Source organism: Equus przewalskii, chromosome 12 (genome assembly GCF_037783145.1).
Source record: "Equus przewalskii isolate Varuska chromosome 12, EquPr2, whole genome shotgun sequence".
Classification (NCBI taxonomy): Eukaryota; Metazoa; Chordata; class Mammalia; order Perissodactyla; family Equidae; genus Equus; species Equus przewalskii.
In genome coordinates this window covers 39,634,360-39,651,000 of record NC_091842.1, presented here as the reverse complement: position 1 = coordinate 39,651,000, position 16,641 = coordinate 39,634,360, and the positions used below count along the sequence as shown (strand labels likewise).

General features: G+C 42.1%; 1 protein-coding gene and 1 long non-coding RNA gene across 37 annotated transcripts in view; one reads left to right on the top strand and one right to left on the bottom strand.

Moving 5' to 3' along the window:
- The window catches only part of ZNF75A (zinc finger protein 75A), a 98,211-nt gene that overhangs the window by 10,676 nt on the left and 70,894 nt on the right, over positions 1-16,641 (top strand). For 6 of the 36 annotated variants that reach the window (XM_070566914.1, XM_070566915.1, XM_070566913.1 and 3 more), the window contains 7 exons: positions 8-197; positions 903-994; positions 1,281-1,407; positions 2,516-2,607; positions 2,895-3,021; positions 4,767-4,877; positions 5,058-5,888. In XM_070566914.1, coding sequence (XP_070423015.1) covers positions 8-197; positions 903-994; positions 1,281-1,407; positions 2,516-2,607; positions 2,895-3,021; positions 4,767-4,877; positions 5,058-5,737 — 1,419 coding nt within the window. In that variant the 3' untranslated portion in view covers positions 5,738-5,888. Of the gene's footprint in view, positions 1-7; positions 198-902; positions 995-1,280; positions 1,408-2,515; positions 2,608-2,894; positions 3,022-4,766; positions 4,878-5,057; positions 5,889-5,969; positions 9,074-13,353; positions 16,278-16,641 lie in introns of those variants that run through there. The other 30 variants (XR_011524554.1, XR_011524553.1, XR_011524551.1 and 27 more) reach the window with 14 other exon arrangements.
- Positions 5,585-11,763, bottom strand: LOC139074796 (uncharacterized). The gene is made up of 2 exons (XR_011524591.1): positions 11,632-11,763; positions 5,585-5,793 (listed from the first exon to the last, which is right to left on the bottom strand). It is a non-coding gene; the product is annotated as an uncharacterized lncRNA (long non-coding RNA).

The following is a 16,641-nucleotide window of genomic DNA, read 5'->3' as shown; positions in this document are numbered from 1 at the left end:
TTTCTAGGTTGCAGTCCATGAGCTGAGAAAAGAGGCAGTGCTCTTGGGAGAAACAGCAGAGGCCCCAGGCTTCAATCTGAAGCCAGCAGAGTCCCAGCCAGTGTCCCAGGATGAAGAATTTTGGAATACATACCAGGGTCTACAAGAACAGCTGAGCAAGAATACTCATAAAGAAACTGAGCCTGTATGTGAGAGGGGTAAGGAGCTTCACTATCATTTCCTTTTCCTCAGAGTTGTGATAATCGTTTTTTCAACCCAAACATTGTGAGTATTTTCCGGGTGCCCAGCTCTGTGGATCTGCAAATGCAGCCATGTTGCCAATTACAGTGCCACCCCCAGGTGGCAGTAGAATAGATGAGTTATGGGTGAAGGTGGGGGTTAACCTAAGGTACGGCGATATTCAAAGCACACAACCCTGGTAATAACATCATAAACTCTGTTCCTTAGAAAAGTGAGGAGGGTTGGGGCCACCTCATCATCAAATGCAGAAAGATTTGGGATCAGAGATGGGCTGTCACTGGCAGAATGTGAACAAAATTGTGTACCAGGAAAAAAATAATAAATGATAAAAAATCTACATCTATTCTCTGGAGTCACTCACTGAGTACTTCATTTTCAAATATGTTTAATTTTTGCCTAACTCAGAACACTTTTATATAAGAAAATAAAACGGTTTTTCTTTTATTAATTGTGGTCATGAAAACTGGGGAACTTGTTCTAGGGGCTGGTAGATGCTTCATGCTTATTTGTAATGAGAAGGCCACTTCTGGACACCCCAAATACTTGTAAAGGTGTCCTTTCTCTACTGAAAAAATCAGAATCTTCTATATTTTAGAAATGAGCTCAGGATGTTCATAGGCAGAAGCGAGAGAAATTTCCTCTGGCTCTTTTTCCACCCACAGCTGTGCCTGCTCACCAGATCCTAGCCTCTCCTGAGCAGACAAACACCAAAGACTGGACAGTGGCACCTGAGCTCGTCCTGCCTGAGTCTCAGGTGAGCTCTGCTTTCCAGCTATTTAGGGCTGCCTTTTCCTCTGCCCATGCCACCCTGCCCAGCAGGTGCTCAGAGGGGTGTTAGCCCACATGTTATCTCTGGGGAACTAGGCACCTCCCAGGCTGTTGGCTGATCCATTATCTCCTTCCTTTCTGCCTTCTCACTTTATGAAAAATCATGTGTTGTTAATTCCTCAGTGCCTGGTCTACCGTGAAGTTCATGGGCCAGATTGTAGGGTTGCTTCTATAGTGGCCAGTACTGAGCTGAAGCCCATTCTCTTCTTTAGAGCTTGTTGACATTTGAAGAAGTGGCCATGTATTTTTCCCAGGAAGAATGGGAGTTACTGGATCCCACTCAGAAGGCCCTCTACAATGACGTAATGCAAGAAAACTATGAGACTCTCATCTCTCTAGGTAAAGATTCTTCCCTTACCTTTAGGTAGGAGTTGAGTGATCTGTCTTGTTCTTGACTTATTGGGAATGCACCCCTGTGAGAGTCTATGTTCCAGTAGCTGGTTGGTTCTCAACTAAATGATGTGGGCAGGGGAAATGTGTATCCAGATCACCTGGGGAACTTTTCCATGTATACATGTGCATTCCTTGCCCTGAAATTCTTGATCTTTTCCCCATCCCCTCCAAATCTGCTCTTATGTCTTTCCCATCTCTGTAACGGACACCACAATTCACCCAATAATTCAAGGCATAAAACTTGGGTTAATCCTTGACTCTGATCTTGCCGTCATATCCCACTACTTATGTGTCACTAGTGTCTTGGCTCCACCTTCACTTGATAGTCTGAGTCCAACCATATCTCAGCCTCCTGCTTTGTTAGCATCCTGGTCTACACCAGGGACATCTCTATCTAGGTGCACCTCAGAAAGAAATTACCTTTCTGACTGGCACCTCCTGCCACAACTCTTGCCCTTCACAGTCTGTTTTCCACACAAGAGCGAGACTCTTAAAAACCTGGTTAGATGTGACATTTCTCTGCTTCAAATGATGATGACTTCTGACACTTCAAAATAAAATCCAAACTCCTTCCCGAGTCACCCAGTACCCTCCAAGATCTGGACCCTACTCCCCTTCCTGCTGTCATCTCCTGCCACTCGTGCCTTTTCTCAGTCCTCTTTAGCCATTCTGGTTTTCTTGCTGTTTCTTGAATTTTCAAAGCTAATTTCTTCCTTCCCGTTTCCTTTACCTGGCACACTGGACTCTGAGTACTATATTTTTGGACACCTCTATATTTTGCCCAACTCAGAACAATTTAGTCATGTAAGGGAAAAAACGAGATTTCTTTCTTTGACTTCACTAACGATACCGAAGAGAGTCAACTGGGAACCTGTTGTAGGGCCTGTTAGATGCTTGATTCTTACTTAGAATGATAAAGCCACTTCTAGGTTTTCATGTCTTGTGAAGCTGTCCCATCTCTACTGAAAGAATCAGGATCCTCTGTATTTTAGAAATGAGCTCAAGATGTTCATAGAAGCAAGAGAAATTTCCTCTGGCTCTTTTCCACCCACAGCTGTGCCTGCTCACCAGATCCTAGCCTCTCCTGAGCAGACAAACACCAAAGACTGGACAATGGCACCTGAGCTTGTCCTGCCTGAGTCTCAGGTGAGCTCTGCTTTCCAGCTATTTAGGGCTGCCTTTCCCTGTTGCCCATGCCACCCTGCCCAGCAGGTGCTCAGAGGGGTGTTAGCCCACATGTTATCCCTGGGGAACTAGGCACCTCCCAGGCTGTTGGCTGATCCATTATCTCCTTCCTTTCTGCCTTCTCACTTTATGAAAAATCATGTGTTGTTAATTCCTCAGTGCCTGGTCTACCGTGAAGTTCATGGGCCAGATTGTAGGGTTGCTTCTATAGTGGCCAGTACTGAGCTGAAGCCCATTCTCTTCTTTAGAGCTTGTTGACATTTGAAGAAGTGGCCATGTATTTTTCCCAGGAAGAATGGGAGTTACTGGATCCCACTCAGAAGGCCCTCTACAATGATGTAATGCAAGAAAACTATGAGACTCTCATCTCTCTAGGTAAAGATTCTTCCCTCCCTTTGGGTAGGAATTGAGTGATCTGTTTTGTTCTTGGCTTGCTGAGAATGCACCTTGTGAGAGAGTCTCACTCTTCCAATAGCTGGTTCGTTCTCACTTAGATGGTAGGGGCAGAGGAAATGTGTATCCAGATCACCTAGGGAGCTTTTTCCAAGTACATGGGTTCATTCCTTATCCTACACAGAATTTTTTATCTCTATCCCCACTTCCCTCCAAACCTGCTCTTTTCATATCTGTCTCATTGCAGTAAAGGGCAGCCCCATTTACCCAGTTTCTCAGAACAAGAAAAAGAGTTTTCTTTTACCTTGATCTTACCATCATAACCTGCTACTAATGCATCACTAGTTCTGTTGGCTCCACCTTCACAGTGTAGCCTGAGCGCAATCATGTCTCTGCCTCCTGCTCTGGTAGCATCCTGGACTATGCCAGTGTCATCCCTATCTAATTCTACCTCAATCGTTTTCTAACTGACACCCCGTGCCACCATTCTTGCCCTTCCATAGTCTTTTCCACACAGCCACCAGACTCTCTTAAAAACCTTATCAGATAGTGACATTTCTCTGCTTCAAAACCTTATGATAATTTCTCATCACATTTAGAATAAAATGCAAAATGCTTTACCAAGACACCCAGGACCCTCCAAGATCTGGCCCCTGCTCTCCTCCCTGCCCTCATTTCCTGCCACTTCTGTCCTTGTTTAGTCCTATTAACCACACTAGTCTTCTTGAACTTCAAGAACTAGTGTTTCTTGAACTGGCCATGCTCATTTCTACTTTCCCCTTTCCTCTGCCTGGCACACTTTTCTACCACATGGCTAAACTCTCACTTTTATGTTTCTGCTCAAATGGCGCTTTCTCTAAGGTTTTCCATGCAACCTTATCTAAAATAGCTTCACAGAAGCACAATCTTAAATGCTGTCTTACTCTGCTTTAGTTTTCTTTAGAACATTTATCACTTCCTGACATTTTATTTGTTTATTGATGTTTGATTGTCTTAATCTCTCCCTAGAAGATAAGCTCTATGAGATCAGGGGACTTTGTTTTTTTTACCACTGTATCTCTAGCCTATAGAGCATACCTGGCACACCATAGCCACTCAACACATATTTATTGAATTACTGAGGGGTGAATGGTTTCCCTACTTGGCAATCTCTGCATAAAAGAAGTCCACTAAGTGATTCTGGTCTGTTTCCTCCCTCTGGACATGAACCAGTGAGTTATAGGAGTGATAGACATCTTCCCAAGTGCTGTCTGTGTCTGGTACTTGAGAACTACATAAAAAGTTACTATATTGGTGCCCGGAATCACTTGTGCATATGAAACCCAACCCATTGACTTTCACATTCGCTCCACTAGACCTGATCTTATCCAGGTCGAGTCCTCCTCAAGAATTAATAGGACCAGCTTGTATTCCCTGCAACCTTTGGAGTTTGTTCCACCTTGATTGAATAGGGGTATTCTTGGTAGCAGAAGAGGGAGCACATGCAGTGGATTCCCCTTCCTTATATCCTTTTCATGTATCCAGCTTAGGTATTTCTCAGTATCTGCTTTGCATATCCACCCATAAATGCAGTATAGTATAAACCTGATACCGGATATAAGACTCTGCATTTCACCATTTGGGGTAGCAAACTGTAAAAGTATCCTTTGGTCTTCTTGAAAATAGTCTGGAATTAGTGAACTGTTGGTAAGTTACCAGTCCTTGACCTCACTATTTCCATTTCACAGCATTATTTGTGCTCCCCAAACCTAAAGTGATCTCCTGTCTGGAGCAAGGAGAAGACCCCTGGGTTCAAGGATCCCCAGAATTCAACGACCGTCCCAGAGAGCTGCCTACAGGTAAATACACTATGAGAAGAGGAGAAATGTGCCTTGATAGGAACCCTTGTAAGGGCTTAATATTTTAACATTCTACTTATCTGTTTTTTTAAAAAGAGGTAATCATTGAATTTTTCTCTCTATCCCTGTTGTATTCTTGCCCTGCCATACAGTTGGCTGATTCTTCCTTTATTCCAACAGGGTTAAAACTAAAAAATAACACTGAAAATCAACAGCCTGTATGTCTTTCTGACTTAGAAATACAAGCACCAGGAGACATAGTTTCAAAAAAGACCAGAGTGAAAGTTCCTCAGAAAACAACGGGCAAGGAAAATCATGGTGATACTCACAGGGTGGGGAAGTGGCACCAAGATTTTCCAGTGAAGAAAAGAAAGAAACTTTCAACCTGGAAACAAGAGCTGCTGAAACTTATGGATCTTCACAAGAAAGAGCGTGCAGCAGAGAAGCCTTTTAAATGCCAGGAATGTGGGAAAAGCTTCAGAGTTAGCTCTGACCTTATTAAGCACCAAAGAATTCACACTGAAGAGAAGCCATATAAATGTCAGCAGTGTGATAAGAGGTTTAGATGGAGTTCAGATCTTAATAAGCACTTAACAACACACCAGGGAATAAAACCATATAAATGCTCATGGTGTGGGAAAAGCTTCAGTCAAAATACAAATCTCCATACACACCAAAGAACTCACACTGGAGAGAAGCCCTTTACATGTCATGAATGTGGAAAAAAATTCAGTCAGAATTCCCATCTTATTAAACACCGGAGAACCCACACAGGTGAGCAGCCTTACACTTGTAGCATATGCAGGCGAAACTTCAGCAGGCGGTCAAGCCTTCTTAGACACCAGAAACTCCACCAGTGAAAGGAAGCTTGTCCAATGTCTTTAGTCTGAAGAAATTCACCAAGTGAAACTTGACCCTAAAGTTTATGAAAACATACCAAATTATGAAAGCATGAAGAATTTTTCATCAGTGGAAAATTTGGGGATATAAACATCACATTTCACAGAAAGGAATCAAAGTTGACTCTGCAGGGATGTGTTAGTGGTTGTACTACTTACTGTTTATTCTTATAATTTTCATTGAATTCTTTAGCAAAAGAGGTGTTCTGAGAACATCCTGAATTGGAAAAACCTGGTTTGGGATTGTACCTGGCAAAATAGCAAATTCGGCTTCAAATAGCAGATGCAGCCATGAATCAGTCCGTCTTCTGTGGTCACAGAGGTAAATATTGTTGGTTTTGCATTGATCTCCCCAGCCACTCTTAAACACATATGATAGAAACATTTGTAGCATTGGTCTTTTGGTCTTCCAAAACAAAAAGCAATAATATGCATGTTTAATTGCATACCGTTGTCTTCAAGTTAATAGGCTTGCCAATTTCAGTAGTTTCATGGAACGGAAATTAATTCTAATGTAAAGTTTTCCAAGAACCAAATTGGATTTTCTTCCTCTCTTGTCATTGGACATTGTTCACAATGCTGGACATCATTTGAGTTCCTTAAACTTTTTAGCCACTTTAGCTCTTGAATCCTATTAGCACAAATTTTACTGTGATGAAACCATATTTCCTTTACCACTAGGGAATCTGCCAGATGAACTAATAGTGCACTATTTTATGCCTCTCATTGGTGGTGTTTGAAAAAAGGAAAACATCTCTAATGAGATCATATGGAAACGGGTTGGAATTTTTAGCCATGGAGTATATATTAGATGTAAAGAAGAATTTTCTGCAATAAAAGAAACTAGATTGTATCTTTACCTCACAATGTCAATAGGATAAAACAGCCATAAAAATTAGCACTTTCCTCAGTCCTAAAAGAAAATTACTGGAAATTCAGGATCAACTTTTCAGGTTTTTGTTTGTTTGCTTGTAATTTGGCTTTTGTTTGATATTAATTGCGACGAGAGAGTCATGTTTGGGAACAGAGGTGTGTGCTCTAGTGCTGTGGTTCACTGGGCATGGTGTCCTGGGAATCCAGTTAGTAGGAGACCGACTTCTCAAAGGAAAGGTTGGGGAGCTGATGCTGAGTGGTGGGAAAGGCTGAGCAAATCCACATCCATGTTGTTGTCTTACACTGTAAACCAGTAAGCAGGGAGGATATACCTGCTTCTGTTTTCTCCAGCAGAGCATTTAACAACAGCTTTAGATGATAAATTTGTTAGACTGCTGAAAATCTCTATAGGCTATGCATTTTCTTATAATTCACCCTTTTGTTTAAAACACTGATTCAGATGTGTTTCTGTTAGAACTTTTAGGTGGTATTAGCAAAGGGATTAAATTACCTCTTCTAGATTTTTCATTTCACAAACTAGGAAGTTAAGGCTCAAAGAGATAGAGGGACTTGTTCAAGACCCCATACCTAGTGGGTCTGTCTGCCATCATAGCTTCATCAATCAGGCGTAAAGGCAGGATTAGCAGGACTAATTTGTATATAATCCCTGCGCAGCCAGTCTGGATAACATTGTATTGTATCTATTTCTATCTCATAAAACATTCCAGTTTCTTGATTGGTTACTGAAATACTTTATGGGGGTTTTTTTGGGGAAGGTTAGCTCTGAGCTAACTACTGCCAGTCCTCCTCTTTTTGCTGAGGAAGACTGCCCCTGAGCTAACATCTGTGCCCATCTTCCTCCACTTTATATGTGGGACGTCTACCACAGCCTGGTGTGCCAAGTGGTGCCATGTCCACACCCGGGATCCAAACCGGTGAACCCCGGGCTGCCGAGAAGCGGAATGTCCACACTTAACTGCTGCACCGCCAGGCCGGCCCTGAAGTATTCTTAAGTGTCTGTTTTCTCTATGAAATAGAGATAACACTCAACTGAGGGTTGTTCTAGGAGTTAGAAAGATTGATGAAAGAAAAGCACCTAACAGCCTAGTCAATAGTAGATGCTCAGTCAATGTGTATTTCTTTCTCTTTCCCCTGTTCCACAGTATTATGTTGGGCAGACTAACTACATTAAAGAAACAGATGCATTTGTGGCTATTGCAGCTCCTTTCAGGAGCTAAGCGCCAGTGGTGGTGGTTGATGCTAAGCTGATTCAGTCCTTGGCTTCAGTGCTTTATGGTGTAAGTCACCTGAGCTATTGGTTTGGTCTTCAGCAGGATTTTATTTTCTTCCCTAGGATGAGTTACGCCAAGTAGTCTTTTTTTTTTTTCCTTTGAGGAAGATCAGCCTTGAACTAACATCTGCCAATCCTCTTTTTGCTGAGGAAGACTAGCCCTGAGCTAACATCCATGCCCATCTTCCTCTGCTTTATATGTGGGATGCCTGCCACAGCATAGCTTGATGAGTGGTGCCATGTCCGCACCTGGGATCTGAACCAGCGAACACTGGGCCACCGAAGCAGAAGGTGCGCACTTAAGCGATGCGCCACTGGGCTGGCCCCTTTTTTGTTTAAGATTGGCACCTGAGCTAACATCTGTTGCCAGTCTTTTCTTCTCTCCAAAGCCTCCCAGTACATAGTTGTATATTCTAGTTGTAGGTCCTTCTAGCTCCCCTTTATGGGATGCCACCTCAGCATGACTTGATGAGTGGTCGTAGATCTGCACCCAGGATCCGAACCAGCAAAACCTGGCTGCTGAAGCAGAGTGCACGAACTTAACCACTCGGCCAAGGGGCCCGCCCTCAAGTATTATTTCTCAAGCACAGCCAACTCTGAAGCTCTGGTCTAGATAGCTCTTACCCAACACCCTCAGCCTTAGACCCCTAGGACTCTGTCTCTTCTCCTAAGATACGTGTGGATTACTTGCTGGCACTACATTCATTCATTCAATTTAATGAGGGTCTGTTATGTGCCCCAGCACTGTTCTAGACTGAGGTTATATTAATGAACAAAAGAGACAAAAATGTTTGCCCTCCTGGAGCTTGTATTCCAGTGAACAATAAAAAGGAAGCTGGTTATGCTTTTCTGCTCCTTGCAGTTAGACAAGGTCATGAAATAGTTTTGGGCAATGAGTTGTGAGTAGAAGCCTCACTTCTGGGCTGAAGTGTTTATTTGTTGGTGTAAGACTCTAGTACACTCTCTTCCTGCCTCAGGCATGGAAGCACATACAGAAAGAAGAGCCACAAGATCAAAGCAGTCTGGAATGCTGAGCCCCCCTCATGGGAGGGCAGCTGTTCTAGAGAGTCCCCCAGACCTATAATGGGCTTTGTGGGAACAAGAAATAAACTTTTGTTGTGTTAAACTGCTGAGATGTTGGTGCTGTGTGTTTCTGCAGCATAACTTGGCTTGTCTTAATAGAGGCAGCTATTCTAGAGCCCAGGAACCTTTTCTTTTTTATTCCACCTGGCCTTTGGCCCTCAGAAGAGGTCTGGCTTCCTCTAGATGCTCCACTGAATTGATATAACATTGATGGGAACACTTAGGAGCTTATAGACGTTAGGTGATAGGAAAGAAAGACTGCTTACCTCCAGAGGTCAGTTGTTCAAGTGGACAAGGCACCCATCTGTCCCTCTCTCTGGCCTTATTCCACTTTCCCTGTTCTTTGTTCCCCTGTGCTCCGCTGCCCCATGTGCACAAGATATGTTTCTGTTGCTCAATGGGCTAGGGAGAGGGTGGGGATTTCATTCCATTCCTCACATGAGTGCAGTACTCTTCAAGGAATGATCGTACCTTTTGTGAATTGTGCCTCAAAAACAGACATGGTGCAGAAGCAAATTGCCCAGATTGATGTAGAGAGGAAAGTTGCTGCTCTTCTGGACTAACCAGTGGCGGTTGGGAAGAAGCATGGGCAGGAAAACAGGAGCAAGACACTCCAGTTGGGGAGTGAGAAGCCTCCAGTGGGAAAGTCCTAGCTTAGCCAATAATCAGCAGCACAATGTCTCACAACTTATGCTTGGAATTTGGGGTGGACATGTGGAAATTGAAAGAAGGAATATCAATGGCCTTGTCCCAAGGATGAGAGCAGATTACTGAAAAACGACATAAAAACAGATTTTGAAATCTGTTGAGGCTTGGTTTAAAGATGAAATCTAAGATACAACCCTAGGTCCAACCTCAGGCATTAGTATTAAAGTTCTCACAAATATGTCCTCCATAACCAGCTGATTTCTAGGACAAATCAGAGGTGCTTTATTTTAGTTTGTTCAGAAAATAGCCTTACAGTGGCTCCAAGGTTGGTTCTGAGAAATGGATCATTTACGCAGTCTAGCCCCCAAATCCTTGACTCCTTCTCTGCACTTGGTCTAAGTAGCCACAGTGCTGAGGCCATCCCAGACCTAGAGTTCTCCCCACCGTTAAGCAGACTCCGGAAGTTCAAGCCGATCTTGAGAACCTCAGCTATCTTTTAACTGGAGGGGAAGCACAGAATGGACAGCTTGAAATCAAACTAAAACTACTAGGGTTTCGATCAGCTTTTGGAGCTAAGAACAATTTTAATTGTTTAATTCCCTGGAGAGCTTGAGAGGAAGAATGCTAAGCATCCTTTTCTATTCAGCTGGACAGTTGGGATAACAAAAGGTTTGAACTCCATAAAGGATTTTCCAAACATTCATTGAGTTATTCCTCTGACAAGTGTTTACTGAGTACCTTTGTATTTCCTAGGCAGTTCCCACTCTCATGTGTAATGATCAAGGCTGCCCATCACTCTTCTCTCGGGCTTTCCCTCTAGTGCTTAGAGTGGAATATTTGCTGAAGATCTCCTCACATTGTTTCAGTGACTTCTCTTCTGTATAGAGTCTCTGAAGTGCCCTCAAGGAAGACGTGTTGAAGCTTTACCCACACTGTTTCTATGCTTCTTTCCAAACAAGTGGAAAAGCACATTGTTACTGAATCTTTTCCACACTTGTCACTTTTATAGTTCCTTGTGTGGGTTCAATGAGGAGCAAGCCTGGAGCACCATTTGAAGCATCTACCAAATTCACTATATGTTAGGGTTTCTTTCATGTATGAATTCTCCAATGGGCAATGATACCAGCTATAGTGAAGTGATTTCCACAGTCAAGCATCTATAAGGCTTTTCTCCTGTTATGATTCACCCACATCTCATAATGCCTGCACTTCACTTGAAGCAGTTTTTCTACCTGTCATGAGAAGAATTAAGCAAGCTCTTGTCTTCCATTGAGTTTCAGATTTGGGAAAACTATCAGAATCACTGCATTTCTACCACGGTAAGATGATGAATCTCAAGTTGCACCAATCTTAGCACTAATACAAAAAGTTAAGCTTTATAACATTTGGATACACTGCACCTTTAAGAAAAAACTTAAGAAAGTTTACTGTTGAATTTTTAAACCAATGGATATAATATTTCCATCATCATAATTTTCACACGATTTGTGCATGACTTGTACAAACAACTGAACACTTTCAAAGGATTTGAAAAAAAAAGTGAAGGATATTTAATGTTTAAGAAAAAAGTAAAATTAACTTTAGAAAAAAATTTCAAAATGTTAGTAGCTTAAGGAGTGATAGTTTCTTCTTACACAGAAGAGTTAGGAAAAAAATTTTTTTAATGTTTCCTTCATCTTTTAGCTCTGGTGAGTAAGCATTACCCAGCGTCAAAGTCATTTGTCCTTAAAAAAGAAGCTCATATTTCCTGTCTATTCTTTGAGTTAAGAGGGACTTCTGCAATATTCTCCCTTGGATCTCTCCAAACCTCCCACATTTTAAAATCCATATTTGCACAAGGGCTGTCTCTTCCCTTGACCTTCACTCATGTACCAGTCAGTTGTATCTGCTCTTATCACTGAGCACTGGGTTTATTCCCTTCATAGCACGTATCACAACTTAGAGTTGTTATTTAGTTTACCTGTTTTTGTCAGTCTTCCCTCGTTAAAATATAAGCATCAGCAGGGCAGGGGTTGTTTGTCTTGTGAATCTTCAGTGTTGAGCACAAGGCTGGCACATCGTAATATGTAATAAATACAAGAATGAAAATATATCAAACAGGAAAAACTACCATGGCCACCTGAACATTAGCTTTGATTACTCAGAGCATTCCCTGACTCAGTGATCTCCCTTCTTCAAGTATTGAGTGCTTGACAGATGTGTCATGGTCACGAGTCCTGTCTTGTTCTTTACCAGGAGAGATGGAGGAGGAGCATGCAGGTCCTCTGAAGGAGCACACAGAGAATTTGTATTTTGGGGAGATATGAATGTCTAAGGCTATTCTATCTGCATGAATGCTCAAGCCCAGAGCTCAGGGAGCTTCACCCTGTAATAGGAAGACTGGATTCCGTATGCATCCCAGGAAAAGCACCTCCACTCAGGTTACCTCTTCCCAGCACCCACCCCGACGTCTACTCTCCAGCATTTGCCAGTAGCAAGGGCCTGGATGCCCACACAGACCTAGGGGTATCGCAAGCACTTGGTGCCTCTCCTCCCACAGACTCTCTTGACACTGAGGCATATAGAAAGATTTGGAAGGGGCCTTAGGAATCTGGCTCTGTCAGTGAGTCCCATACTCACAGAACACTGTGAGATGTGTAGAGATAGTCCATGAAAAAAGTATTCTGTACCCAAGTAAATTTGCAGACAGTGAGTTAGGTAAAGTCAATGTTTTGCTATAGGAGGACTTCTCAGAGCATTTTTGTTTAATTGTACAATGTGAAACTTTGGGATCAAAGGAAAGGAGTATAAGCACTCAATGATTGCCAGCTTTATTTTACTGTGGAGGCCCTTATGGTAGTAGTGGTGTGTGTAACAGTGACACCTAACTTCTCTCAGAGTTAGTGGAACAGCAGTTTGCGAAACACTGACCTAGTTAATCCTTTCACCATTGTAGGAAGCTGAGAGAATGACTTAGTAAAATAAAACCAGGTCCCACACCACCTGACTCACAATTAAATGCACTTTCCACCACACCACACAGTTTCTCAGGTAGTGGGACAGGCATCGCCATTATACGTATTAGGAAGTTGAAGCTTCAGATCTCGTAGCCAAATACTGCTGGTAAATTAGAACTAGGACCCGTGCATCCTCATTCTAGGAGATGACTTGGAGACTTTTCTTTTGCAAGGGCCTGGGAGAAGAATTCACTTCTCAAATGTCAATGCAAGCATTTGTGTTTGGCGTCTTCTGTATCCAGTAGAGGATCCAGGTGTTTTTGCAAGAACACTCTTAATAGCTTCTAACATCTGCCATGGCAAAGAGTACTTTGCAAATAGGGGTTTGGGAAGTGGCACTTCACTTTTACAAAGCTGCCAACCCAGTATAACATTTGCCAACTTCAAAGCTCATCTTACAGGATCTCATCTACCCTACTCCCCAGAAGGGTGAAGAACAGGGATCATCAATCTCATTTAAGAGGTCAGGTATATAAGGCAATTGGCAGGAAGTGATTGTCTTAAGATGTGTTGGAGAAGATGCAGGGAGAGAATTGAGATTTCCTGGTTCCTAGTTCAGATACAACAAGGTCCTTCAAATATGAGAGCTCCAAGAAGAAAGCAAGTTCTTGTCCATACCATTGTGGAACAGGATTTAGGAGTCAGGGCTCCTGGCTGACTCCTTATTACACATTCTTCCCCTTCAGCTCTCTAAGATGGCCTGCCAGAGCTCAATTCCACCACCATCCTGATCAGCCCACACCATCTCAGAAGAAGGAGAAGGAGAGACTGGGGCAGTGACATCTCAGGAAGTGACATCTCTTTTTGCTGAGGAAGACTGGCCCTGAGCTAAGATCCGTGCCCATCTCCCTCTACTAAATTCTCATCTCTCACCTCTCTCCCCAAGGGCCAGGAACCCTGTCTTAGGAATGATCTACTGTTGTCAGAAAGAACCCTATTTTTTTTTTCCAGATAGCGCCTTAGAGTTAACCATGGTGCTGTGCCCTCCAAAATCATTTCCTATGTCTGTGCTCAATCTGGGACCTGAAAACAGATCCTCCTCTAACCATTCTCAAAGGACTCAAGGGGGTCTGAGACTTGCAGGAGAGTAACAGGAAAAGCTATAGCATTTTGCATTCCTATCAGCAATGAATGAGAGTTGCTGTTGCTCCACCTCCTTGCCAGTATTCGTTGTCAGTGTTTTGGATTTTCACTATTCTGGTAGTCATATAGTGGTATCTCATTGTTTTAATTTGCAGTTCCTTAATGACATGTGACGTGAAGCATCTGTTCATTTGTTTGTTTACCATCTTTCTACCTTGTTTGGAGAAGTATCTGTTCAGATCTTTTGCCCATTTTTTAATCAGGTCATTTTCTTATTATTGTGTTTTAAGAGTTCTTTGTATAATTTGTATACACTCTTTTATCAGAATGTCTTGCACATATTTTCTCCCAATCCAATGCTTGTCTTCTCATTCTCTTGACAGTGTCTTTTGCAGAGGTTTTTAATTTTATTGAAGTCCAGCTTATCAGTTACTTCTTTTATGGATCTTGCCTTTAGTGTTGTATCTAAAAAGTCATCACTAAACCCAAAGTTATCTAGGTTTTCTTCTGTGTCATCTTCTAGGAGTTTTATCATTTTGTGTTTTACATTTACATGTAATTTGCAAAAATTACATTTTACATTTATATTTAGGTCTGGGATCCATTTTGAGTTAATTTTTTGTGAAGGGTGTAAAGTCTGTGTCTAGATCTTTTTTTTCAGGTAGATGTCCAGTTGCTCTAGCACCATTTGTTGAAAAGACTATCTTCTCGATTTTGTTGCCTTTGCTCCTTTGTCAACAATAAGGTGGCCATATTTATGTGGGTCTATTCCTGGGCGCTCTATTCTGTTCCATTGTTGCTTTTGTCTGTTCTTTCACCAATACTGTATTGTCTTGACTACTGTAACTTTAGAGTAAGTCAATGTTGAGTAATGTCAGTCCTCCAACTTTGTTCTTCTCCTTCAATATTGTGTTGGCTATTCTGGGTCTTTTGCCTCTCCATGTTGTTTTTTTTTTTGAGGGCGGGGGGAGGATGAGCCTTGAGCTAACATCTGCTGCCAATCCTCCTCTTTTTGCTGAGGAAGACTGGCCCTGAGCTAACATCCGTGCCCATCTTCCTCTACTTTATATGTGGCACGCCTACCACAGCATGGCCTGATGAGCAGTGCCATGTCCGCGCCCGGGATCCAAACTGGCGGACCCAGGGCCACTGAAGCGGAATGGGCACACTTAACCACTGCGCCACTGGACTGGCGCTGTATTTTCTTTTTTAAGTTTTTATTTTTCCATGCCCCCCAGTACATAGTTGTGTATTCTTAGTTGTGAGTCCTTCTAATTGTGGCATGTGGGACGCCACCTCAGCATGGCTTGATGAGTGGTGCCATGTCCACGCCCAGGATCCAAACTGGTGAAACCCTGGGCTGCCAAAGTGGAGCATGAGAACTTAACCACTTAGCCACAGGGCCAGCCCCTCCATGTATATTTTAAAAGCAGTTTTCAATATCCACAAAATAAATTGCTTGGATTCTTACTGAGATTCCATCAAATCTATAGATCATGTTGGGAAGAACTTCCATCTTGATAATATTGAGTCTTCCTATTCATGAACGTGGAATATCTCTCCATTTATTTAGTTCTTCTTTGATTTCATTCATCATATAGTTTTCTTCATATAAATCTTGTTCATATTTTGTTAAACTTATACCTAAGTATTTTATTTTGGGGGCTGCTACTGTAAATGCTATTCCAGTAGTTCACTGCTGGTATATAGGAAAGTGATTGACTTTTGTATATTAACTTGGTAACCTGCAACTTTGCTACAAGTGCATTATTAATTCCAGAAGATTTTTTCATTGATTCTTTGGGATTTTTTTCCTGAGGAATATTCACCCTGAGCTAACATCTTTGCCAGTCTTCCTCTATTTTGTATGTGGGTTGCCACCACAGCGTGGCCTCTGATGAGTGGTGTAGGTCCACACCCAGGAACCAAACCCAGGCCACTGAAGTGGAGCACACTGAACTTAACTGCTAGGCCATGGGGCCAGCCCTGATTCTTTGGGGTTTTATACATAGATGATCATGACATCTGTGAAAAAGGCAATTTTATTTCTTCTTCTCAATCTGTGTGCCGTTTATTTCCTTTTCTTTTCTTTTTTGTCTTATTGCATTATCTAGGGTTTATAAGTATGATGTTGAAGAGGAGTGGTGAGAGGGAACATTCTTGCCTTGTTCCTGATCTTAATGGGAAAGCTTCTAGTTTCTCACAATTAAGTATGATGTTAGTTGTGGGGTTTTTGTAGATTTTTTTAATCAAGTTGAAATTCCCCTCTATTCCTAGTTTGCTGAGAGTTTTTATCATAAATGGATGTTAGGTTGTGTCAACTGCTTTTTCTGCATCTATTGATATGATCATGTGATTTTGTTCTTTAGCCTGTTGGTGTGATGGATTACATTAATTTATTTTTGAATATTGAACCTGCCTTGCATACCTGGAACAAACCTCACTGTATAATTCTTATTATGCATTGTTGGATTTGATTTGTTAATATTTTGTTGAGGATTTTTAAATTTATGTTCATGAGAGAGAATTTTTTTTTTCTTGTAATGTCTTTTTCTGGTTTTTGGTAGTAGGGAAATGCTAGCCTCATAGAATTCCTCTCCACCATTCCCATCCACACTAGACACTGCTTGTCCTTTCATCTCGACAGACTATCCAGTCCCTGATCTCTGACCATAGCTTCACATCTATATTGCAGTTTTAGAAGATGTCATTCAATGCCCTCCATTCTGTTTTACTGGAAGCTTTACCTGTGTGGAGTGTAGCAGACATTTGTTGACTGCCTCTTAGCAACCATTACCCCTTTCCTCCTTCCCAACAACCCTGATTACATTTGGAGATCTGTGAGGTTCCTGACCCTGGTTTCCAGGAGCAGAGAATGTGATGTAAACTAA